At 51.3% G+C, this 25,389-nt stretch overlaps 1 protein-coding gene across 1 annotated transcript; it reads right to left on the bottom strand.

Moving 5' to 3' along the window:
- Nucleotides 1-194: 194 nt before the first annotated feature.
- Nucleotides 195-25,350, bottom strand: PPFIA3 (protein tyrosine phosphatase, receptor type, f polypeptide (PTPRF), interacting protein (liprin), alpha 3). The gene is made up of 30 exons (XM_006868190.1): nucleotides 25,027-25,350; nucleotides 20,297-20,551; nucleotides 19,931-20,032; nucleotides 19,403-19,567; nucleotides 18,788-18,862; nucleotides 18,147-18,221; nucleotides 17,513-17,734; nucleotides 14,876-15,022; nucleotides 14,645-14,779; nucleotides 14,381-14,464; nucleotides 14,111-14,242; nucleotides 13,606-13,668; nucleotides 13,403-13,482; nucleotides 13,012-13,156; nucleotides 12,279-12,466; nucleotides 11,584-11,806; nucleotides 10,377-10,540; nucleotides 10,171-10,298; nucleotides 8,541-8,634; nucleotides 8,139-8,220; nucleotides 7,274-7,474; nucleotides 4,514-4,576; nucleotides 4,302-4,328; nucleotides 2,981-3,156; nucleotides 2,467-2,564; nucleotides 2,066-2,241; nucleotides 1,911-1,979; nucleotides 1,539-1,710; nucleotides 1,090-1,161; nucleotides 195-992 (listed from the first exon to the last, which is right to left on the bottom strand). Exons 2-29 carry the CDS (start codon nucleotides 20,534-20,536, stop codon nucleotides 1,103-1,105), a joined length of 3,585 nt encoding a protein of 1,194 aa, XP_006868252.1. The 5' UTR covers nucleotides 20,537-20,551; nucleotides 25,027-25,350; the 3' UTR covers nucleotides 195-992; nucleotides 1,090-1,102.
- Between the last annotated feature and the right edge of the window lie 39 nt (nucleotides 25,351-25,389).

The raw sequence follows: 25,389 nt of genomic DNA, 5'->3' as shown, positions 1-25,389 counted from the left end.
TACCTCCTCTATCCAACCTCTTTCCAGAGCCATATTTATTTCTCTGAATAAACGTGTTCCCCGAACGAAACCTGTCAGGCGTGGGACCTGCGTTCTCAAGGAATCAGGATGGGGACTGATGGGTCCTCAGAGGAACACTTGGGTTGGTTTCTTAATTGTTCTGCCAAATAAATCAGCCAACGGGGGAGGGGGCACTTTTTGAAACAGTTCTCTTTATCGTTGATCACTGAACGACGTCTGGAGCAAGGAGGCCGACCGAGGGTCGGGGTGAGGGCGCCCTCACCGTACTCCCTCCACACACGCCACGTTGTCCAGTAGCATCTTGGAAAGAGGATTCTCCCATGCAAACCCCGGAGCCGGAGGGGAACGAGGAACGCGGATCTGCGTCCCCTTCCCTCGGGGCAAGGACACGGCCACAGCACGGGGAGGGCGGAGGGGCCCCAGGGACACGAGACACGGGGAAGGGAGAGGGGACCCCGTCTGCAGCTGACCCAGGGATGCGGCGACCGGATGCGGTGAGACGGGGCCGAAAGGTAACTGGGAGCGAGGCTTGTAGCAGCGAGTCACCCCTCCCCTCCTTTCGGATGAAGAAGGAAGACTTGGGCCCCGCAACTAGGGAGGAAAAAGGGAAAGGGGCAGCCTCTCCTCGCATGCTGGTCGGGGAGGGAAGCCCCGCCCCCTTCCCGCAGGAAAAGGGCACCCGTCTCCCATTGGAAACTGATCAATAAATTACAAAGTAGAGAAAAGGGAGGCGGAAGTGTGCTTCGGAATTTCTTCCTGCCCTTTTCCTCCCCCGTCTCAGTCCAGTTCAGGTGGTTTAGTCCAGGCCCAGTCCATATGTGAGCCAGGGAAGCGCATTCCCCGCTGGTCTGTATAGATGGTCCAGTCCATGGAGCGTGTTCCCCCGCCCGCTCTCCCAGGCGAGACCATACTCTGAGTCGGAGGGGGAATAGTCCAACCTCTGGAAGATTCTTCCATCCGAGTGAGGTCACCTGCATTGATGCCAAGCAGTGCGTGAAGCAGTGAAAATCCATTATGCCATTATGCTGCCCCACGCACGCACCCGAGGCTGTCCGGTACAGTCCTCACCTGGAGGCCTACTCTAGCAGGAATAGGTCCTGACCGAGACACCGTCAGCCCGGGAACTCCCTGAAGTCTGGCCTGGAGGGAGAGCGAGCAAGCAGCGGTTCAGCCTGAAACACCTTCCCCCCAAGGACCTCCCCAGAGTTGCCTCTACACCATGAGTCACCCCTTGGATATCCCTAACAATGGGCCGCCCAAGTCCACATACACGTCAGTCCACACCAGTCTCCCTCCCTCCCCCGGATCCATGGATTTGTCCAAGGTGCACCGATTGCACACATTCCCCACCCTGGGAAGGGGGTGCGGGAAGTCTGGTATATTGGAGCAGTCCATTTGTCATGGGTGGAGGAGCAGGACTAGGCTTCTGGAATGTTGGGTTGATCTGTTTCCCACGGGGGGGGGGGGGGCCCTAAGGAAGAGGTAGAGGGGCTGACTTATTTGGGCATTTTCCCCACCTTCCGGCTGCAACTTGCGGAGAGGGAGCCCCGGCGAGCCCAAAGCCCCTGCTGCAGCTGAACGGAAGTTAGGGGGCAACATCTCAGCCGAATCGGGGGTTACTCCTCGGAGGTCCTTCTCTCGGAACATCTTCCGCCAAGATGGAGAGCGACTGAAGGACTTAGAGCTGTCCTAGATACAGGGTCCCAGCAGCCGGTGAGGGAACTGGACCTATTTCTAGCACTTCCCCTCAATTTGGTGCCGCCCCTTTCTGGGTCTCCCTTCCCCGTAACCACGCCCCCTTATCACTAAGCCCTGCCCCCTCTAGTCCCGCCCCCCAAAATAACTTGGCCAATCAAACCCCACTTCGATCCAGCCGTGGTCACGCCCACCTCATCCAGCCGCCTGTCTGTGCCCAAGGAGATGAGGTTACTGAATTCTTTCTCCAGGAGCTGCCGGGCCTGGAGAGCAGAGATGAGAGATGAGTTGGAGCACGCTGTCTGTAAGATGCGGATGCCCAGCATGCTCCGGTCGAGCGGCTGCTCACCTGTGCATTCTGCGTGGGGATTTGCAGGAGCAAGGCTAGATCGGAGTAGTCGAAGGTCTCATCCAGGGCAAGCAGTGCCCCGTGCACCCCGCTTTCCGTGAGGTTCGTGGCGAATTCCTTCAGGCCCAGCCCGGACACCCAACCCATGACCCGTTCATTAGACCACACCATCACATCTGGGAAGGAAAGAGACCCTCAGCCGTGCCCCTCCCATGGCCAGGTGGTATTTCGAGCCCCATCACTATTTTCTTAGTCACTTCCCCTCTGCTGACCCCACACTCAATTCGTAGTGTGGGATTCTCTGGCCTCCCTCTCCATCCCTAATATACCCCCACTTCTAACTCCACCCCAAACCCTTTTTCCAGGCTCCAAGTGGTGATACCCTTAAAGCGTCTGCTCACCTCGGATCTGGGTCTGACTCTCCTCTCGCCTCCGCTCCAGGTCCTTCCGGTCATAGTTGAGCCGTTTCAGGCACATGATCCCATAATGTAGACTCACCCTGAGCAGCAGGGGAAGTGGAGTCACAGAGGAGCCTTCACAACCCCACTGGCTGCCTCTCCTATTGGGCCCTCACGCATTGGCTGTGGTCTTCTGGGTGAGGTTGGGGGGTTCTTCCACTGGGTCTGTTCTATTGACTGTTGGCCCTCCCAGGAAGTGGGGCATTTGCAACAGACAGTTCCTTTTGGCTAACCTGGAGGGGGGGCGGGGTCAATTAGCCAAGTTCTCTCAGGATCTGAACTTGTCCTAATGGATCATCCTTATTGGTGTTACAAGCACAGGAGACAGGATTTTCTGAGAACCCATGCTAAAAGGGCCAAAGATAATCCAAGGAATCTCCCAACCATCATTTGGCTAAAGACTCTCTAGGGGTGGGGCTTCTCCCTGGGCTATTCCCACTGGCCAGGCAGTCCCCACCTGTGGAAGCTGTCCACCATCTTGAGTTGGCCACGGAGCTCCTTCTTGTTAAGGTGATCTAGCATGCGAGCATCCACCAGCGACTCCATGAAGTAGCTGCGGTACTGGGGTAGCCCCAGGCTGGGCAGCCAGTCGTTTCCCACCCACTCGTGGTTCATGTCGCCATATGCCAGGATCTGGGGCCATGGGCAGGTGAGGAAGGGGTCAGGCCCTCTGACTTCCTCCCATGTATGCTTGAAAGAGGTTCAGTCCAACCACCCCAACGCAAGGTTCTTTCCTACGCTATAGCAAGGCCATGGCCAATCTCTATGTGGTACAATGGGCCGATCCAGGGTTGTCTCCTGTTGTTAAGTGCTTTGGAGTCGTTTCCAACTCACAGGAAACCTCTATAGGGTTTCCAAGGAGTGGCTGGTGGATTTGAACCGCCAACCTTGTGGACAGCAGTCTAGTGCTTATCCTACAGCACCATCAAAGGATGGATTTTGAATCCACAATTTCAGTAACTGGTGAACTTGCTGGAATTTCAGAATCTCAGGGTTCTTCCCTGAACTACTGAATAAAAATCTGCCATTTCCACAAGATATCCAGGTAATTTCAATGGTACATGAAAATTTGAGAAACACTGGCATGGCACTGTTCCAACTCAAGGTGATGACCAGTCCAACATCGCTACTGTCCTGAGTCCGGACAAGATTCTTCCCGTTGAGCTCTCCCGCCAACAAAGGCTAAGTGGTCTGTCCATCACTTAAAATGTTGCGAAATTACTAGCTCATTCTACATCCAGCCCAGAACAATATTCTGGAACCCAAACCCCTTCAATCACTTTAGAATAAGGAGACAAGCCACTCCTTCTAGCTAAAATGAAGACCACAATCCAACATCATTGTTTCACCTCAGGGGAGTTATGCCTCAGCCTTCATCAAAACAAAGTGTGCCTCCTCCTCCCCAACTTCTTCCCTGAAGTACCCTCTTTCCCTCGTACAATGAAACCCCGCACCGCCTTTCTCTCAGCCATAAAGAAAACCAGTTGCTCAATGTCTCCCTCTAGTGACAGCAGTGGAACTGCACTGAGCCCCGCCTCCAACGATCAGGTATGGCTCATGCGCCACGCTAACAGTGGACAGTCCGATCTTACACACACACACACACACACACACACACACACACGAAGCTACAATGAAACAGTTCAGAGATGCAATGCCCCCCAGCAGTGATAATGGAATGTTCAGGCGAGGGTAGGAGCGGGGCTCAGAGAAGAAGGGGAGGTCCATGCAGCGTGCACAACCTGTTCATGCGCCCAAGCCCCGCCCCACGCCCCTACCTGCTCCCAGCTGATCTCCTTGGTCTCCTGACCCGTTAGTGGGAAGAGGGGAGAGAAGGGATGGGTTAAGGGGCAGGCAGAGGAGGGTGAAAGGGACAGATAGACGCAGAAACAGCTACAGACTTGGTCTCTGCCCCCCAGCCCAGGGAAGCGCATTAGTACCACCACCACCCCCTGCCCCGAGGCTGAGGCCACCACCCAGGCGCACTCACAGGCTTGGTCGTGGCTGTGAGCGACTCCATCTCCTCATGAGTCATCCACACGTTTCCTGTGGACTGAGGGGAAAGAGCTGTTATCCAGAGTAGGGGAGGGGTTTCCAGATCAGGTAACAGAAGAGTAGTAGAGACCCCAAGCCACGCCAGCACTGATCCTGTAATCTCAGAAAGGGTGATCACTGCTCACTAGTGACAGAAAGAAAAGGAATGATCATTCATTGAGCCCCTACGCTGGACCAGGACTCCTGGTGTGACACTGTAGGATCAGCACTGAACTGCGAACCACAAGGTCAGCTGTTCAAACCCACCAGCTGTTCCGCAGAAACCTATACAGAGTGGCTATAAATCGGAACCAACTTGATGGTACTTAACAGCAACAACTTTGTACCTGGCACACACAAGCCTGGGCTTTGAGGTTGGGCAAATGCAGGTTGGAATCTGAGAACTCTGAATATAGACTGTAGGAAATGAAAATAAAATAATGTTTATGTTCTCAGATACGATGGCAGTATGACTGCTATGGCAGAGATTATGTTCATATATAGAAGATGCCTGCTGTGGCAATTTGGTGTGGGGGGGGGGCTAACCTGTTGTGACATCTGCAAATTACTTTCAAATGCTTCAGATACATACAAAAGAACAAACCAAACTGATTACCTGCCATCAGTCCAGTTGCATTCATAGTGAGCACATGTGTTGCAGAGTAGAACTGCTCCACAGGGCTTTCAAAGCGCCTCAAAGGTACACAGAAAGTAGGATGGCAAAGGGTAAAGGATTACTGAACTGGGTGGATTGTTGTTACATGCCTGAGTCCGTTCCAACTCACAGTGACCCCTATGTACAACAGAATGAAACAGTCTAGTCTTGCACCATCCTCAACATTGTTACATATAAGCCCACTGTTGCTCACTCTGTCACTCCATCTCGTTGGGGGTCTTCCTCTTTTTTGCTGAGCCTCCACTTTACCAAGCACGATGTCCTTCTCCAGGGACTGGTCCCTACTGATAACGTGTCCAAAGTATGAGAGACAAAGTCTCAACATTCTGGCTTCTAAGAAGCATTCTGGGCCTGGTAGTCCTGGGGGTTAGACACTGGGCTGCTAAGTGCCAGGGATTGGATCAACCCACCAGTTGCTCCCAGGGAGAAAGAGGAGGTGGTCTGCTCCCATATAGAGTTTTGGAATCTCTACAATGGGTCCCTATGAGTCAGGATGGGCTCACTGGCAGCGGGTTGGATTTTGGTTTAATGCAAATGATTAACTTGTTCAGCAGCTAACCACAAGGATGGAAGCTTGAGTCTCCCAGAGGTGTCTGGGAATAAAGGTCTGGCAGTCAACTTCCAAAACCTCAGTCACTGGTAAACCCTGTAGAGCAGTTCTCCGACACACATGGGGTTGCCATGTGTTGGAATGAACTGACGGCAACCAATTTTTGTTTTGTTATTCATCATTTTCGTTAGGTTTGAAATTTCTCTTAATCAAGAGTTCACGAGTTCAAGTTATTGTTGTTAAGTGCTGTTGAGCTGGTTCCAACTCATCGCAACCCTGTACAGTGTTTCCAAGGTGCGGGTGGTGGATTTGAACCACTGACCTTGCAGTTCAGTAAAGAGAGGTAATGTTAACTAATCGTACATGGAGGAGATTGCAATCATTGTAAAGAAACTAAATGTGTGATTTGTGAATGTGGGACTGGTGATCTGTAAACCTTCACTCAATTCACAGTAAAAAGTTTAAAATGTAATTTAAATTTTTTTTTTTTTTTTAAGGTTTTTATTGTGGATTAAGTGAAAGTTTTCAGGGCACATCATCGGTTTCACATTCAAACATTCATATACCTTGTTTCATTACATTGATTATAATCCCCTCCACATACCATCAGTTAACAGAGTTTCTCTATATCCTCTTTAGCTTTTTTGGGGGGGGGGGAAACTTTGCCTTTTTGGAATTTACAGTCTCGGCTTTTAGGGAAGGTTTTTACATTTATCTGTGGGTATCCAGGGCTCATGTATGGAATTACTACCCAGCATAACTGAATAATCAGAAAAGGGACATTTTGCTATGTCTGCTAGGTGGCTAAAGTCTGATCCTCAGAGCCTATGGTTTGGACAGTCAGCAACGCTTGGGCCCACGGGGACTTGAACTCCTGGTTGGGTCTGCACGGTCTGCATCAGATTCCCCCTTATTTATTATTTGTTTAAGGGACTGTAATTTAAATTTTAAAAGTTGGAGCAAAAAGATAAAATAGTCCAAGCAAGCAAACAAACCAAATGCTTTGGGAAAAGATTAGAAGAGGTGGATGTGCTTGAAGAAGGGGATTCGTTTAGCTGATGGATTAGTGAAGGCCTCTTGGAAGTGGTGACATTGGAGCTGAGACCTCCAGGAGGATCAGGAACCAGCTTTTGGGGAAGAGAGTCTCCAAGAAATCCGAACAGCAAATGCAGCGGTCCCAAGGGAAGGCACTTTTTTGTACTCTGAGATGGGGGCACAGGAGTGAACCAAAGTGATTTTTGCAATTACGAGCTGACATGTGGCACACAGACAGGAAAAGCCAGGTGCACAAGCACATACACACACACACACAAACACACACACACACAAACACACACACACACACACACACACAGAGCAATGAGTGAGGCTGGAGAGCAGGCAGGGTTGGATGGGACAGTGTTAGAGTGCATAGGCTCAGGATTGGCTAGTCTGGGAAAAAGAGGCGGGACCTAGACAGCAAGGGCTGGGATTGGCCGCCGGGTACTCACCGTGCGAGAAGAGGCAGGGGCGGAGGGCGAGGTGAGCGAGACCATCTCCTGGATGGCCAGGCGCAGCTTGAGCCGGTGCAGTGGGTTGCTGATGCCTATCTCCCGCTGGATCTCTGTGTCCGACAAGTTGGCCATGATGGCGCCACTCTTGACGTTCGCCCGGCAAGCGGCCACATACCACGCAGGCATGCCTACCCAGAGCTGGACCACAGGGAGGAGACAGACAGACGTCGGCAGACAAGCAAATGCAGGAGGGGGAGACCGAGAGAGAGTGGGGAGAGAAGACACAAAGTGGGGGAAGGGGCGTGGGCAGACAGAAATTGAGTTGAGGGAGATATGGAAAGTTAGCAGTGAGAAGCACAGAGAGCCCAACACAGTGAGTTATGGGAGAGTCAGAGGTACCATAAGACAGAGAAGATGATACAGAGAAGAATGCCAGAGCCAGAGAGGTTAAGAGAGGAGTGGGAAAAGACAGAAAAGGAGGGGCAGAGACACAGACACAGAGATGAGAGGCCCATGGGTGAGAGAGAAGGGAGCAAAAGCCACGGGAGAAAGAGATACAGGGAAGGACAACAACACAACACGAGACATGCAGAAAAACAGAAACAGGGAAATAGTGAGATGTGAGGAGACACACAGGCACAGAGAGAGACCACAGGAGACCAGGGACCAAGGAAGACCAGAGGAAGAGAGGGAGGAAGAAGGGAAGAAATGTCATTTAAATCAACAGGAAGCCTGACCCCTCCCATTTTCTACCCCCCAACTCTGGGCTAGGATGGTAATAGGTAGGTAGACCAGGGCAACCCCTACAGGGGAGTCTGTCAGAAGGGTCAGACATCAAGAAAGTATTTCTGGGCTTCAGTACCTCCAGCCAGGAGACTACAGTGGGCCCATCCCAGGCAGCAAAGGGCAGGCCCTGGCGGCAAGCCTCTTCCAGCAGTTCATGCCTGGAGGTGGGGTGGGAGGGCAGGATCTGTCAAGGCTGGAGACCCCCAGCCCTCTTGAATATCCCCTGTCCCGTTTCCCCACACCCTCAGTTTAATAAATGTAGAAAAAATAATATGGTTGGTTTATTAAAAAAACAAAAAACAAAACTAATCTCTTCTCCCCTGTCTCCCATCAATCGAGAAGGGGGAAGGGGGAGGCAAAACAAAGAAAAATTCTAGGTCCCAAGTTCCCAAGAAAGCAAGTTCAAGATCTTAGACATCCCCTCCCAGCATTTTACTATCACTTATAAACACACTCACAAACACACACACATACTCACTTCCTCTTGTTCCTTCGGTCTTTGTCTCCGGGACCTGTCAGCTTGGCTAGCCCAAGAGGATCAGTGGCCAGTGTCTCATCTGACGGTGTTCCAGCTAGAGGCGGGAAGAGGTCAAAATTTGGAGAGTTCAAGAAGGAGGCAGAATCTCTCACACTGGGGGTGGTGTGGAAAATTCCAGGAAGACAGAGACTCCAAGGGAGAAGTGAGTAGGAGACCATATCAAAGGAGTCATAAATTAGCCAGGGAGGAATCAGCATTGCCTCCCCCAGACAGTTAAATGGATACCTCTCAAAAGCAGAGTTCAGTTCATTCCCTGGATTGGCTTTGGGGAGGTGGTGGTAGTGTGCCAGTAAATGTTTACCAACTGGCTACCCAGGAGTCCTGGTGTGGTGCTGTGGGTTAATGCTCTGGACTGCAAGATCAGTTTGACCTGCAAGTTCTGCGATTCAAGCTCACCAGCTGCTCCTTGGAAACCCTACACAGGGTCGCTATGGGGATGGTGAGTAGAAAGAGGCCCTGATGTGTAGTATATGCCGATTCCCACGCTGTAAATAACCTTACCATGGTCAATTTCAAGTAAGCTACTAGTATGATATCAAGGAGCCCTGGTAACCTAGTGGGTTATGCATTGGGCTGCTAACCACAAGGTCAGCAGTTCGAGTTCACCAGGCGTAACGTGGAAGAAATATGTGCTCCCATAAAGATTTACAGCCTTGGAAACCCTATATAGAGTCGCTATGAGTTGGAATTGACTCCACTGCCTATTGCCACCGCTAACAGCATAGTATCAGAAGGCTCACAAATTCCTGAAAATTAACAACAGGTTCTCAAAAAAGTCACCAAGAGAAGGAAGGTAGAATCTCCACTGAGTAGTATCCAATCTGCCTAGGCGGGGCTGATGAAATGAAATGAATGGGTCTCTTGTGATATAATAGTGAATAATTGTTATCAGGACTGATTGTGAGGGTTGGATATGTAAAGGTAGATATTTTGTAGCAAGGAGGGGAGTGATTAACTTTTCAGTCTAGGAGCGGAGGTCCCTGGGACCATCGAGGGAGAAGAGCGGAGAGCAGGACCCTACCCAGAGAAGCAGTGATGCCTGAGATGGAGGCAGAGATGATGACGTGAAGAAATGGAGCAGCTGGGGACTCTGGACTCAGGGAGGGAGAGGGGCTGTGTGCTGACAACCAGGGGGCAGGCTTGTAGTGTATAGCCTTTGGTTGGTTGATGATGCATGGAGGGAATTGTAACCATAGCAATGAAATGATATACGATAGGATGAATGTAAAACTAATGTTCTCCCATGTAAACTATCACATAATTCACAATAAAACATTAAAAAAGAAAAACAATCACAAAAAGCAGCCTCCAGTACATTCCTAGATATCCTGCCTCCAGGATACTCCTCCCTCTGCTATTTAATAGTTAAGTGAAATAATGAATTCATTTGACTCACCTTGTCACCTAGGCAGGCCCCAGAGGGCCCTTTTCTTTTCCCTGCTCCTCCCCTGTAACTCTGCCAAGTCCTGTCCCTGCCACCCTCTGAATTAATTACCAGATGATTGAAGACATAAATAAATCACACAGAAATATGTAGAGAAAGGAGGAATTCTGGAACCAGGACCCTCACCTAGGGAAGAGCTATCCCGGCCTGGTGGTCCCATTCGCCCCTTCTCCTTCTTGCCAAAAAGCCGGCCTATAGATGATTTGATGCTCTTCTTTTTGGGGGCTTTGTGCAGGGAATCCTGGGTTCCTTCACTGGATAAGAAGGATGGTAAAAGGGCAGATTCTATCCTCGCAATCCCTTCCCTGTCCACACTCCTTATCCCTGCTAACCTGCCCCGTGAGGGTCCCCCATCTTCCAGGGACCCCGCCTGTAGTGCCAAGGCCTGTGTCATTCTCTCAAGGCGGGCAGATCGGGGTGTGGGTGGCGGGGTGTCTCCTGGAATGGCTGGTATATCTCCTCGTGGAACTCCAGCTTCCTCCTTGGGAACATGATTCTGAGAACAGAGACCAGAGAGGCCTGACTTGGAGGGGTCATGCTGGGAACTCCTCACTAGTTGGGATGTTTATTCAAAGTGTGTATCTGAGATGCTGCTGGCTTAGAGGACCATTTCTGAAGGTAGTCTAGATCAAGTGGGGTGGAGTTGTAGAAATTGTAAAAGCAATAAAAGCCGTTACCTTGGAGTTTGACAAACTGGTATTTATAGTATCTGTCCTGGTTGTGGCGCTGTGAGTTAATGCGCTGGACTTCAAGGTCGCTTTGAACCGTAAGGACAGTGGTTCAAGCTCACCAGCCACTCCTCAGAAACCCTATACAGGGTCGCTATGGGTTGGTACCGACTCAATGGCACTTAACAACAACAACAAAACCTCTGGTGCCAGGAATGGGATCTGCTTGACCTCAAGGAAAACTAATGAGGTATACAGATTCTGGAAGGAGAAAATCAGGGTTTAAATCAATAAAACAGGCCTAATATCTCTGGAGCCTCCTTAAAGGTGGATTTTGAGGGCTTAATAAAGTCCTCAAATGTATATTTAGTCCTAGAAACATTTTTTTCAAATCCTATGTCCTGGTGTGTAGTTGAAAGATAAGCGCAATTTTGAAAGTTTAATATGGTACACAAATATACACTTAGCCCCAGAAACATTTTTTTTTTTTTAAATACTGAGTCTTAGTGTGATTTTGTAAGATAAGTATTGGACTACTAACCATAAGGCTGGCAGTTCAAACCCACCAGCCACTCCTCAGAAACCCTATACAGAATTGCTATGAGTTGGAACTGATTTGATGGCACATAACAACAACAACATGCAGAAACTTAGTGCATTAAGCAGGTAAAAAGTGCACCAGATCTGACTAATGTGAAAGTTAGGGATCAGGAACCCAATAGTACAGCCTCTCCTTCCAGTTTAACAGCTTTAAGGAAAACTGGAGATGTTTTTGAAAACCACTGATGGGAGGGGTTATTCTTGCTGTTTATTAGGAAGCATTGTTTCGGACTTCTCCCACCCCAGACTGGGGAGACCATCGAATACTCACGGCCTTGTCGGTGCCCTCACGGGCAGGGCTAGGGGGTGCCAGGCGGGGTGTCGAGTGGCCAGAGCTGGGAGGTGAGGGGCTGGCGAGGGTAGAAGTAGTGAGGGAGGGGGGTAGTGAGCAGCTGCTTCGGTAACGGCCCAGTGAGTCCAGGCCAGAGCTGGACACTCGGCTCTCCAGCTCCTCTGCCCTCTGCTCTGTTGTCTCCTTCTCCTCTTGGATTAGCCTGAGGAAGTAAAGAAAGGAGATTGGATGAATGTGCTGAGGCAAGCAATGAAGAAGGGAGTCTGGGAATCACAATAGGCCAGGAAGACTTGGTGGGTCAAGGGAAGTTCTGGGGAAGGCACAATGAGGTCTTGGTGAATTGATGATAGGCTCACAAGTTCAAGGGGTACCAAAGGGTCATGATAGGCCGAGGGGATCATGAAGTGATTAGGGATATCGACAAGAGTAGAACCACCAAGGATCTACTCTATGTGGTTCTCCTAGTGCCGAGAAGTTCTAGAAACTCATAAAGGGATTACAATGGGCAAGAGGTTGAGTTATAAGGAGGCTGGTAAGAGCAAGCACATAATAAGATTGGATATGATCACATGATCACGGGATATGCACTCAGGCCTTAATATCAGTCTGCCAAGCCAGAGAGACTGTGAGGTCAGCCTCAGAAAGAGTAGGGCCAGCCTGGGCCAGTAGCTCACTTGATCTCCTTGTTGATGGCCTCCAGTTGCTCTTGGAGCATGATGGCTAATGTCTGGACATCAGCCTGTCCACTGGGGGACAACAGCTCAGCCCCAAACATCCCCTCCGCCTCTTCCTCATCTGAGCCATCCAGTTCCCCGGGGAATGGAGGTGGCATGGACCCAGCAGGGGCAGACCGTTCCCACTCCTGTCACTGTGTGAGAGCAGAGAGACACATGTGGGTAGGGACCAAGGTTGGCACTAGTCTTTGCTCACTTCTGCTCACCTTGCCCAACTTCCCTGACCCTACCCATACCCCTTGACGTGGACTGGTCTCACTTCGTTAACCACACTACTCTTTTCCCAGCTCACCTTTCTCTCTTGACAGTTCCCTTTTCTAGACCCTTTCACTCTCTCCAAACCAAGACCACCCACATCATTCCATCCACTGTTTCGCTTGACCCAACCCACTCCCTTTCTTCTGAAAGCCCCACACACTCTGGAATTCTACACTCGGCTCACTGTTCCCAGACCCCACCTCTCTCCCTGGCCCTTGGGTTCTCACCAAGTACCAGGGCATCCGTATGAAGAGACATCCAGGCAGGTGGGGATGATGGAGTTGGTGAGGGAGGGAGAAGGAAAAAAGATAGGGTGGGTCCAGGAGACAGTGCTTCTCACCGCAGCCCCTTCCCAAAGTTCCATTTATTTGGATCCATTTCCCACTCAGTTCAATCCCCAGAGGCAGCTGCTGACCTTGGAAGACTCATCCTTGACCCCTGACCAGCGGCCCCTCTTGCCTGCCCGGCCACTGCCAGCCCCATAGGGGTCCAGGTGGGCGCCAGAAGGTAATGTAGGTGCCTGGGAATACCGGAGCTCCAGGGCACTGCCAGGGAGAGACCTGTGGGCATGAACAAGGTGTGAGGGGCCAAAAGGTCAAGAAAAAGGAGCAGAAGCCTAGGATCAGGAAAAAGGGCTTGGGCTCTCAGGTCATGAAGTCAAGGGGTCAAAATAGGAAGGAGGCATGGAGGTCAGAGGATGGAGAAAGCGTCTGGAAGACAGGGCATGAGGGTGGGAAACCTGGAAATGAGAAGGAATAAACTCAGTCATGGGGGCTCAATAGGCCAGGTGGGGCCGGTACTTTCACCTAGAGTAAGAGGATGGTGGCCTCCCTCTCAGCTGGTCGATCTCCATCTGCATCCTTTCCATCTCAGCCAGCAGTTGCTCCTGGGGTACAGGGGGTGCCACATCAGAATCTGTAACCCCCACCCAGACTAGCTTTGACTCCACCCTCAGTCCCACCTGCCTGGTCCTATCCCTCCATGGGCCACCCCTCCAAGCAGCCCTTGCCTTGTTAAGCAGCAGTTCGTCTTGAAGCTTCTTCATGTTGGCAATCTCCTCACTCAGTGAGTTCTGTGAGGGACAAGGGAATGTCAGGGGCCAAAGCCTGAAGCCAGCAGACCCTGAGGGCTGCAAGAAGCCTCCATAGCACAGAGAGGGGCCTGAGATGCACCGGGGGGGAATGAGGTAGAAACTATTTGGTTAGCTGGAGAGGGGGGGAAATGGGGGCGAATGCTGCTCTGGGAAGATGACTCCCTGCAGAGCCTAGAATTTGTCATCTTGTGTCACCTCAGAGTACTCAAGGTTTGAGAATCCAGAAGATCGGAGGCTTTGGGGAACTTTAAGGTCACAGAATTTAGCTCTTGGGGTATTTGGACTGAAAAAGTGGTCCCAACAATAGAGAAGAGAAATCTGTAGAACTGGGGTGTTTGAGCTTGGAGAGATCTCAGAGAGTGGATCTGGGTGAATCCTCTGCGGCCTTTGGAGGTTCTCGGAGTCCTGAGATGAAACACACCTTTTCCTCCAGCGCCCCCATGCGCTCCTTGAGGTGGAGCTGCAAGCGCTCATTGGATTCACTCAGCAGCTTGTCCACGGTCTCGGATAGCCGCTTGTTGTGATCATCGTTCATTTTTTCCCGCTGCCGCGCCTGCCCAAAGGAAAGCAGAACAGGGTGCTCAAGTCCACCTGGCCCATGCGCTCGGCCATTGCTCTAAGACTCCGCCCCCCAGTCCAACCCCGCCTCCTCCTTTAAGCTCCACCCAACACCAAAGTCCCGCCTCCTCACCCGCTGCAGCTCCTGGTTTTTCTCTTCCAACTGGGCTTCCAACTGTCGAAGCCGTTCCTCAAAATTCCCATGACGTTCCTCGGCCTACGGATGAAACAGATGGCGTCTGGCTTTGTCCCACCAGGACCCAGGACAGACATCCTCCTCCTTCAAGGCTAAGGGCCCGGCTCCTCAAAACATCAGGTTTCTCCTACATCTGTGCTTTAGGATCCGCCCACTTCTCTTAAGCCCCGCCCCATCCCTCAACTCTTGGCCTCCCCTCACCTTGTTGAGCGCCGCCACGCGCTGGGCCAGCTGCGCCTCTATCTCCGGTAAGGTCTCTGCCTTCTGCAGCGTCTGCTGTAACTTCTGCTTGGCGTCATCCAGCCACTCGGCCAGCTGACGGCTCTTCTCTTCACTCTGGGGAATGGAGAAGTGAAAAAGGGGCGGGACTAAGTCACGCGGGCTATATAGCCCCGCTCCCAGTACCACTTTTCTGGCCCGCCGGGCCCCCACCTGCCGGTACAACGACTCCTTGCTGGCCAGTTCATTCTCCAGCTTGTCGTTAGCGTCATGCAGAGACGTGGCCTCGCGTTGGGCACTCAGGTAGCGCTTCTCCAGCGTTGTGATTCGCTCCTCCATATCCTCGCGTTGTGCCAGCGCCTGCAAAAGTGGACTAAATACAGCTCCCAGAAGTCCCCAGGGTAGCCTAGGTTTAGAACCCCAGACCAAGCCTCCAGAGTATTCAGGGAAATGAAGTCCCTTGCCTTCTGGGCGTCAGAATGGTGCTACCACACCTGCCAAAAGTTCCCTGATCGGGTCAACCTTAGGCCCTCTGCCGCCTACGAGTTAAAATGGTGTAAAACAGCACTAGCTTAGAAACTCTTAGTATTTCACAGACTGTAGGATATGGCTCCATGCCTTAAAAAGGCAGGTATTATAGAAGGAGATATTGGAACATATAGCTAATTGCTTCCATGAACAACTGACTTGTTTGCCAAAAGAACAGAAGAACTGGATAGTGTCCCGTTATCCTTACTGAATGTTTTGATCGAAGTCTATAAAAAAAATCCTGATTAAAAGGGGGGAAATGTAGAACCGAATTTAAAATTCTCATGGAATCCAGACTTTCTGGAACCATTGAGGCTAAAATGAATGAAGCACTGAAACTATTGCTCTGAGATCATATTTAAATCTTCAACCAAAAATATCCCCTGAAGTCTTTCAACTTAACAATAATTTAGCTTAATTAGTAAGGGATGTCTGCCTTGAGCATTGCACTCTTTTAAAGTACTATCTCTACGCAATCAAATTGACAACAGCAACTCGAAAGATTAGATAGGAGTTTAAAGGACCTTGAGTTTATGTCCACAGGAAAGGAACAATCCAGAAAACGAGGATAAGAATGGTTGCAGAACCTGAAGAATGTAATCACTGTCACTAAACTCTACACGTAGAAATTGTTGCATTGGTGTAGGTTTCCTATGTACTTTTTCAACAGCAAAATTTACAACCCACTGCCACTGAGTTAATTCCAGCTCATAGAGATCACATAGGACAGAGTAGAGCTGCTCCCTAGGGTTTCCTATGCTATAAATCTTTAAATCTTTTTGATAACAAACAGCGGCTGGAGTGTCTGAACTGCTGACCTTTCAGTTAGCAGCCAAATGCTCCATACATTAACGATGGACTGCAACCTGCAAGGTCTGAGGCTTGAGCCTGTCAACCGCTCTGCAGGAGAAAGATGAGCCTTTCTGATCCCGCAAAGATTTAAAGCCTTGGCCTGGTGTGGCACTGCGGGTTAATGTTCTGGACTACAAGGTCAGTTTGAACTGCAAGGTCAGTGGTTCAAGCTAACCAGCCACTCCTCAGAAACCCTATATAGGGTGACTATGAGCTGGAACGAACTCAAATGCACTTAACAACAACATGCGAGTCCTGGTGTGACTCTGGGATTAATGCACTGCACCATCTCGTTGGTTTGAATCACAAGGTTGGAGCTTCAAATTCACCAGCCGCTCCTTGGAAACCCTATTCAGGGTCGCTATGAGTCAGAACTGATTCAATGGCACACAACAACATGTATATTTGTATGTGCCTTTGTATCATAGCTACTCTGCATAGGGTTTCCAAGGAGCAGCTGGTGGGTTTGAACTGTCGACTTATAGTTCACAGTGCTGATCCTACAGCACCATACCAGGTCTTATATTTCCCAGAAACTTTTGGTGCAGCATATGGTTAGAATTAAGGAGCTCTGGTAGCGTAGTGGTTACGAATCGGGCTGTGAACCACAAGGTCAGCAGTTCGAAACTACCAGCTGCTCCGCGAGAGAAAGATGAGGCTTTCTGCTCCGGTAAAGATTTACAGCCTCAGAAACCCTGTTCAGGGTCGCTATGGGTCAGAACTGACTCAACAGCACTTAACAACATGGTTAGAATTACAGAGCAAATGCCCTCAGGTCTCTGGGTAAACAAAGTCCCTTTCCATCTAGGAAGTAACACTTTAGAAGCCCAAAGGAGGGGCTCCAGGCTCTCAAGGGAGATCACACTTCCCATAAGCCACTAGGGAATTCCAGGCCCTGGAGGGGCAATGAGAAATAAATGCTCATTCCCTTTTCTTATCCACTGCCCTCAAGAATCCAAACCCTACATTTCCCAGCAGCCTCTTTGGCATGGGAGTTAACAAGGGTCCCAAGCCAGGAAGGAGTGAAATACAGACAAAGGAATTCAATTTAAAGGCATTAAGAGAATTTCCCATAATAACTAGACTAACATAATAACTAGACTCCTGGTGTGCCACTGTAAGGTAAGCAATGGACTGCTAACAGCAAGGATGGCAGCTCAAACCCGTCAACTGCTCCTTGGAAACCCTATACCTGGTCACTATGAGTTGGAACAACACTTAACAACAGCAATATAGTAACTACCGACAGGTTACTGTGTGCCTATATGTGCCAAATATCAACTCTGACCAGTGTTAAGAATCCCATTTTACCGGTGAGCCAACTGAGGCTCAGACGGAAGGAGAGCCCCGCACAAAGCTGTGGACTGACTCCAGTTTCATCATTCATGAGCGCTGGGCCTTTGTGCAAAGGGGGAATGTTAGGACTCAGGGGAGGGACAGAGGGCAGCCCATCAGGGGCTCTGGCCTCACCTCCTTGAGGTCGCGCTGCAGCTTGGCGTTAGCTTCCTCGGCCTTACCCAGCTCGCGGTGGGCGGTGCCCAGCTCCTCCTCTAGCTGGCTCATCTGGCGGCACAACACCGCCAGGCGCTCCCGCAGCTGGCACACCTCCGCTCGCTGCCGTTCCAGGGCCTCCTCCAGCTCCGCCGTGCGCCGGTTTGAGTCTCCACCAGGACCCAGGCCATTGGCAAGGGTCTGGAATGAGGACGGTAAGGGAGGAAGGGGTAGGATCGGGAGTGGAGGAGACAGAGAAATTCAGGGAATGAATGCAAGGAGAAAATTGATCAGCAGGGGGCGGTAGAGATAAAAGATTCATAAAGGTGGTTCTACTTTGCACACTCAGAGGTCGCCATGTGTGGGAATCGACTCCATGGCAACAAACAACAAAGATCATGTAGATCAGAGTCCACAGAAGTCAAGGTGGGTCATAGCAGTTAGTTAAATGGTGTGAATCAGAAGTCAAAGGTCAGTAAGGGTCTCGAGGGTTCAGATGTCCTGGAGTCAGTGAAGGTCATCACAAAATCAAAGGGCTGAGCAGAGGTTACAGGGTGGGGATCCATAAAGAGCAGTAAGCTACCAGAAGGAGGGGAGACCTTCCATCTCTCACCTGCCCGTCTCCATCTTTGCCTGGCTCTTCTAGTCCCGAACGTCGCCTAGACATTTGCTCTCGAAGGTTCAGAGTCTGGATAAGTGAAAGGGGGCTCAAAGCTGGGAATCGCAAACTCTACTACTCATTGACACTGGCCGTCTAAGGACAGTTCACAGGTGCCTCCATCTGCGTTGACTTTAGTCCTTCCGGGGGCCATCCTGACCCAGCCTCAAGGTTTACCCTTAAATACACTCACTTATTTTCTCCTTGTCTGTGCTTTCATAATCTCTTCTACAGATACTTTATTCTTAGCCAAATTTCCCCTTCCCCTTACTTTTTTGTCTACCTTGTGGAAGTTTCCTCTTGAACCTGGCCTTCCCCATCCAATCATCTCCCCCTTAGTCCATCCTATTGACAGTTTCTTCACTCCCTAGTAACTCACTGGGAAGTTCTCCCTTCTTTGGTACCCCACTGATTTTCTCTATAATCCAACCCCACTGTTCCTTGCCCTAGTCCTGTCCCAATTGATTCTTTCCAGAACCCCACCCAATCAGCACCCCTTATCCCATTCGCCTGCCTCCTAAGCCTTGACCCAATTGGTTTCTCCTTAGTCCCCCACCACCACCATTGGCTCAACTCCCTTTTTGGCCACACCCCACCTCTTGATTGCTCAGCTCCAACTCCTCCTCTAGCACCGCCACCCGCTCTAGCGCCATCCGCAGCCGCTCCCGGACCTGAAGATGGAAGCCAGATAGATAGGTGTGAGGTGGCGAAAACATCCAATCTACAACAGTTAGACCATACCCAGAACACCACTGGAATGAAGTCTATTTGGGTAACGTTTGAATTTCCTCTGGCCATTGTGCTTGGGTGCTCACGCAGCCCCACCACTGGTAGATACACCTCAGTTCTTCATTCTATTATCAGTCACTTGGGTCCCAGTCAGAGTTGTTGCTGTGAAGTGCTGTCGAGTCAGTTCTGACTCTGTATACGTTTCTGAGGATCAGCTGGTGAAGTCTATCCCAATCAATCACAGTCAATATTCTTCCCCACTGTGGACATTCGCAGCCAAACAAATAGAATCTCACTCCTTCTGGATAGCCCTTAACGAATCACAACTAAAAGCCCGCCCACACTAGACAGCGCCAACCAATCACAGCTAGAATCCTTCCCACACTGGACAGCCACAACCAACCACAGCTATAATCTCACTCATTCGGGATCAGTCAATCAGGGGTTTCCATTCTACACTCTGCCCATCCCAGTCCTCACACCTTCTCATCCAGGGCCTTGTGGTGCTCGAAGAGGGATTTCAGAGCCTTGAGTACCTCCACCTCGGAGGAGACGCCGCCCGGAGACTGGGCCTGACGCTTCACCACTGTCATGCGCAGTGACCTCTCGTGTCTAGACACCAAGCACTCCAGATGTTCCAGGAGGAGCTAAAGAGATAGGATATGGGTCCAAGAGCGGGTGGGGGGGGGGGCGGTGTTAGCAGAATGGTCAAGAAAGAGTGGTCCAGAGAGTGGATATATGGATAGAGGTGGACCCAGGAAAGGTATAAGGAAATAGCCAGGGCAGGGCAGCTAGAAGTAGGGGTGAAGTGCAGTTAGAGGTGGTAGAGGAAGAGAGGAAGATTACGGAGAGAAGGGAGGGAATATGAAGAAAGATAGGGGACCAAGGGAAGAAACAAGCCAGGAAATGGCAGTAGGGAAGAGAAGACCAGGGAAGGGGTGGTGGTGGGGAAATCAGTCTGTGACCCAGCCCATCCACTTAGGCTCCGCCCTCAAACCCCTCACCCTCACCCGTGTGTTGTTTCGCTCCGCCTTCAGCTCCGCAATCTCCTCCTCCCGCTCTAACAACTGCTCCCTGCATAAGTTCAGTTCCTTCGTCAGGGCTGCAAACTCCTGTCCGGATGTAAACAGGATCGGGACAATCACAATCAATCCTTTCCCCATCTCGCTCATTCAATGGAACTCACTTCAGGCCCCGCCTCTTCCAGCTAAGCCCCGCCTTCTCTTCAGGCTGCTCTGGCTCTGCCCATCAAGGCAAGCCTCCTCAAGACTCCTCCCCTCCAAGCGCCAAGCCCCACCCCTTGAGGACCGTCCCCTAGGCTCCTCCACTGGTCGAGACCCCGCCTCTCACTGGCTCCGCCCCCGCCCCGCCCAGACCTGGGGCAGCGCGATGCTGAGCTGGCGCTGCAGCGAGTCCTTCTCGTGGCCGAGCTCGCGCAGCCGCAGCTGTGCCGTCGCCAGCCCGTCCTGCGCCTCGCGCAGCGTCTCCAGCAGTCGCTCACGCTCCGTAAGCATCGTGACCATGAGGCGCTCCAGCTCGCCACCCGTCTCGTCCGGGCCCAGCGCCGAGCCCCGCCGGCCATCCTCGCTGATGGTGGGCATCACCTCGCACATCATGGCGGCGGTGCCGGCCTGCGAGCGGGGGAGGGGGCAAGGAACTGAGTCTGGGCTAGTCTAGATACAGACCAGAGAAACTGAGGGATGGTCCCCTCGGATCCTACGTGGGGAAAGTGAAGCGGGCAACTCAGCACTGCACAGAAGAAAATGAAGCCCATTCATTCTCATCAGGAGAAACTGAAATCCATTGCTCTCTGGGGAAATAGGCCTGGCTACCGGAGATCGAGCATTTGGGGAAACCGAGGTCGGACTCCTTCAGACACTGGCAGCAAAATACTCTCAGGTATCTCCTTGCTTAAGCGACTGTGGAAAACCCAGTCTCCGCCTATTCTGGGTCTACTGAGAAGCCCAACCCAGTGCATGGATGGGAAAACTGAGACCCAAGCCAGAACTCAGAAATTATGCCCTCAGGAGGCCATAGAGCTGGGATCACAGAATTAGGTCACTAATGCGTGGTTATGTGCATACTGTCACAGAGATGATTCTCACCTACTATTTTGCCCAACTCTTGCTGCCTTCCATTCCCCCCAGATATCTGGACCAGGCCTGGGAATTTCAAAATAAAGAAAGAAAGAAAAGGAAGTGTGGTGGGGGGCGGCGCTACTGTGTTAGCTCCCTCACTCCTTGGGACCCAGAAGTCCAAGGGACGGACTTCTCCCTCTGCAGGACACACAAAAAGTCTAGACCCTCAGATACTCCTTTCTTAAACTCATAAATTTCAACTGTCAAAACTACTCCTCCAGGACCCAGGAGTCTACATCCACTCCTCTTGGGGCTGCAATTGAGAGAAGTGGAAGGGGGAGGGATTTCTGGGGCATGAGGGTAAAACTTGGGTCACTGGAGCCAAGGGGTGGGGCAGAGAAGAACAGAGGCCCCCTGAGCCACTCCCTCAGGAGACATCAAGTCCAACGGGTCTGGCTGGCCCTGCCGAAAGCCAAAGGACTTTCACTCTAGTCCCTCCTTTCCCTCTTCCCCTACAGGCAACAGCACAACCGGTTCTGAAAGTGGATAATTCCCAACCCCGCCCAATATGCAGACTGTATCCAAAGCCTAAAACTGGAACTTTGCACTCCTTTGAGGAGAGGAGGGTGCTGAGGACCTTGACCTTGGATCCTGGGAGAAGAGGGGACTGGGTATCATTGTTACCCTTAGGTCTTTAAAGTGGTGGGTCTGAGAATCCAGGCACCTGAGCTCCCACATTCAGAGGACAAGAATCAGAAAAAAAAATGTTTATTTTTTAAAGGGTATCTAAAACCCAGAACATACTCAGAAGAGACAACAGGACATTTTAGGGAGGCTGCTCTAAAACTTCAGATTCACTAAGTAGAAAACAAAACACAGAAAGGCTGGGCATAGAATCTCAAAAGCCACTGGAACAAAACACAAAGTAGAGGAAGGACACAATTCCACATTTATAACACACTTGGGATGAGATCCTCATATATAGCCAAGTAGAGGGGCATATTCTAGAACCAATCCTGGAACCTAGAACACAGTCAAAAGCAATCTAGTAACTTAAGAATGTTTGCGTTATCACAGAACTCCAAACACAGAGGGAACATGATGCTACCCAAAAACAAATTTAATGCAATACACACCAAACTCAGCCAGAAGGCATAATCTAGAACTCAGAACCCAGGAGGGGTATAACACAGAATATAGCATTCTTGATTTTTATCATGTGTCTGAAAATGCTAGAACCCAGAAAACAGAAGGCATGCTCTAGAATTCAGAATGTGCTCTGGAGACAAAGAGAAGTCTGAAAGTAGCAAGGAGTTTGCCTGAAATTTATGAGTACCTGGGGGGGTGGGATGATGGATGCAGAAAGATACATGCTGAGACCTGAGAATTTCCTGGGATAAGGACCAGCAAAGGGCGAGGGAGGATTCTAGAATATTTCTAGTCTAAAGATCCCAGAAGAGAAGAGAGCCTAGAATGTGCTTACAACTCTAGAATGGCAGATGGAGGAGAAAGTACACAATCCACCAAAGAAGTTCTAGACTAAGGCCATACTAGGAAATCAATGGAAAGAGATGACAAGAATAGAATAATTGGGTTGTTGTTGTTGTTATGTGCCGTGGAGTCGGTTCCGACTCATAGTGACTCTGTACAGGGTTTCCAAGGCTGTACATTTTTACGGGAGCGGAAAGCCTCATCTTTCTCCCGCGAAACAGGTGGTAGTTTCGAACTGCTGACCTTGCAGTTCGCAGCCCGATTCGAAACCACTACGCTACCAGAGCTTCTAGACTAATTGGGTAGATGGATAATAGATAGAGTCTAGAACCTGAAGGAAGATGGAATGCAGAACACTTCCACAAGAACCTTCTAGATTTAAGGTTGTGGGATTGGCTAGAACCTAAAATAGCAAAGTACATTTTAGAATTGATAACACAACTTGAAGAATGACTATACATCATCATCGTTATATACACAGTCTAGAACTTAGAATTCTCTTGGGAAGATTGTTGTTGTTGTTAGGTGCTGATAAGTTGGTTCCAATTCATATTGACCCTATGCACAACAGAAGGAAACAGTGCCCAGTCTTGCGTCATCCTCACAATTGTTATGTTTGAACCATTGTTGCCGCCACTGTGCCAGTCCATCTCACTGGAGGTTGTCCTCTATAATGGAATTTAAAGCAAAATCAAAGATGTGGCTGGAACCTAGAACATATCTGAGATTAAATATTTAGCTGAGAATAAGCAAGGCTTGAATTCTATACATTTGTAACAAACCTGAAGAGAAAAGAGGGAGGAATCAAAAATTGACTTCGGAGAATTATATCTAAGTATTTGAAAACACCTTGAAAAATAACTATAAAATAGCGTCTGACCTAGAACATAGAACATGCCTTGAATGAGGATAGAACAGAGATGTCGACTGCTGTGTCCTAAAATGTGAAGGGAATCTAGAACATGTAGCACTGTAAGAGCACATGTGTGAACAGTAATGTGAATGAAAGACAGTAGGTTCTAGATCACCTAATGAGTCTATGCCACAGAACACACCTGGAGGAAGGGATGTATATATTTGGCTCATAGGCCCATAGAGTGTACTTGGAAGATGGGAAACATGCTATGGATCTCAGGAGGCAATGGGATGCTGGAAACATCTCAAGACGCTGGGTTTCAAGGCAGAGTCCCAGTGACCCCAACACCTGAGATATGGGAAGGAGAAGTGGGGATGTGATCTATGAAGGCCACGGGAGATGTGATGTTGACAGGGGGCTCGGGAGCCAGGTGGACCTGAGTCCCTAAGATTAAGAGTTGAGGAATGAGATCCCTAGAGGGAAGAGATGGCCTGGGCCCCTGAATCCCTGCAGAGGCAAAGGGTGGGGGATGGGGTGAGTGTTGGACACTTGGAAGCCTGAGTCCTTTGGGGAAGGGAGAACTCGGACAGATGGCCTCAACTAAGGCTATAGAAAGGCTGGGATCTTAACTTGTGGGTCTCTGAGGGGGTGCAGGACTGGGGACAAGGCAACTAGAGCTCTAAGAGAGAAGGTGGGTAGAAGGCCAAGAATTCTATTCCAGTGTCTGAAAGGGAAAGAGTCACGGCACCTGGATCCCTAAGGGACCAGAAGCTGGGATGCTGGGTGTTGGGTGTTTTTATCTGAGAGGCACAGGGGTTGCTTGAACTGAGTCTCCAGAGGTTGCGAAAATTGGGAGGGTGGATTCCTAGGTGTTGAGGGGGTGAGCAGCGCTGCCAGCTGGGTCCTTAAACCAGATGGAAGGAGAACCTACAGGATGGGAGTAGGAGCCCCGGATGGATACCAGGGTCTCTAATGTGGACAGGGCAGGGATTTTCAAAAGCCCAAAGGCAGCGCCTGGGCTGCTGAGTATAGGAGCCTAGAGGCCAGCCAGCGGAAGCCTGAGGCCCGAGCGCTTGGGTCGGGGAGGGCCGGGTATCCCTGGGTCAACGGCGCAGGGGGGATCCCCGCACCGCCCATGTCCCCTCCCTGGCGGCGGCGGCGGCAGGCGGTGGGGGAGGCGAGGCTGCCGAATCCCGACCATGGACAGCTCCAAAGTGGGCCTGTGTCCAGGGCGCCACCAAGCCGACCTGGGCCAAGGGATGCGACCGGCTGCCTGAGCTGTGAGGACTGGGGACAGGCAAACCGGTGATACGAAGAGGGGCACGATGCGGGAGCGACACGGGGCGGCCCGTCATGGCTGGGGGAGCCCACACAGCCGCGGCGGGCGTCTGGAGCCCCCGGGCCTGGGCCGAGGAGAGGGAACTAGGTTCAGAGTGGGTTCCAGGGCTGGACTAGGAGAGCCAGGCTCCTGGGCCCTGGAGGAGGCGCGCGGTGGTAGTCCGCCTGTGCTTCTGGGGTTCGGGGGGACTCTGGGTGCCGGGAGCAGCACGCCTGGGTCCCTGGGGGTGGGCTGTGCAGTCTGGGCTCCGGGTTCCCGGGAATGAGGAAGAGAATCCAGGATCTGGGGGAGGCTCGGCCAGGGGTCCCTGGGGTGGGCGCTGCCCGGCGGGCCGGGAGCTACCTACCTGGTCCGCGGCGGTTGCGGGCGGAGCTGGGCTGCAGGAGGGACGTGGGGTGGGGTGGGGGCACCGGGCGGGGCCCCTGGCAGAGGCCGGGGCCCGGATCTGTGGTTCTGTAGCCCTGTCTCCGCTGTTCGCGCGGGCTCCGCGTCTCTGGCTCCGGCTTGGACGCTGGGGACCCTCCTCCCCCTCACGGTTTCACAGTCCTCGGGCCCCCAAAAGAGCCCCTTTTCCCGGTCACCGCTCAGCCTTCCCCCGTAAGGCCGCAGCCGCCAGATCCAGGGGTGCCCACCAGCGCCCCCCAAACCCCACCTTCCCCCCCAAAATTCCTCCTCCCTCTTCTGCCCCCCCACCCCAGCTGCCGG

This window comes from Chrysochloris asiatica, unplaced genomic scaffold, assembly GCF_000296735.1.
Source record: "Chrysochloris asiatica unplaced genomic scaffold, ChrAsi1.0 scaffold00116, whole genome shotgun sequence".
NCBI lineage: Eukaryota > Metazoa > Chordata > Mammalia > Afrosoricida > Chrysochloridae > Chrysochloris > Chrysochloris asiatica.
The sequence above is the reverse complement of the archived record's forward strand: the minus strand, read 5'-3'. Positions and strand labels throughout refer to the sequence as shown.

Bases quoted from the DNA above. Each gene is read 5' to 3' on its own strand.
- PPFIA3 (XM_006868190.1), bottom strand. From the start codon at position 20,536: ATGATGTGCGAGGTGATGCCCACCATCAGCGAGGATGGCCGGCGGGGC. The intron at 14,465-14,644 runs GTGAGGGGAGGC...TTTCATCCGTAG, and splicing joins GCGTGGCGGCGCTCAACAAG to GCCGAGGAACGTCATGGGAA. The intron at 10,299-10,376 runs GTTAGCAGGGAT...CTTCTTATCCAG, and splicing joins GGGGGACCCTCACGGGGCAG to TGAAGGAACCCAGGATTCCC.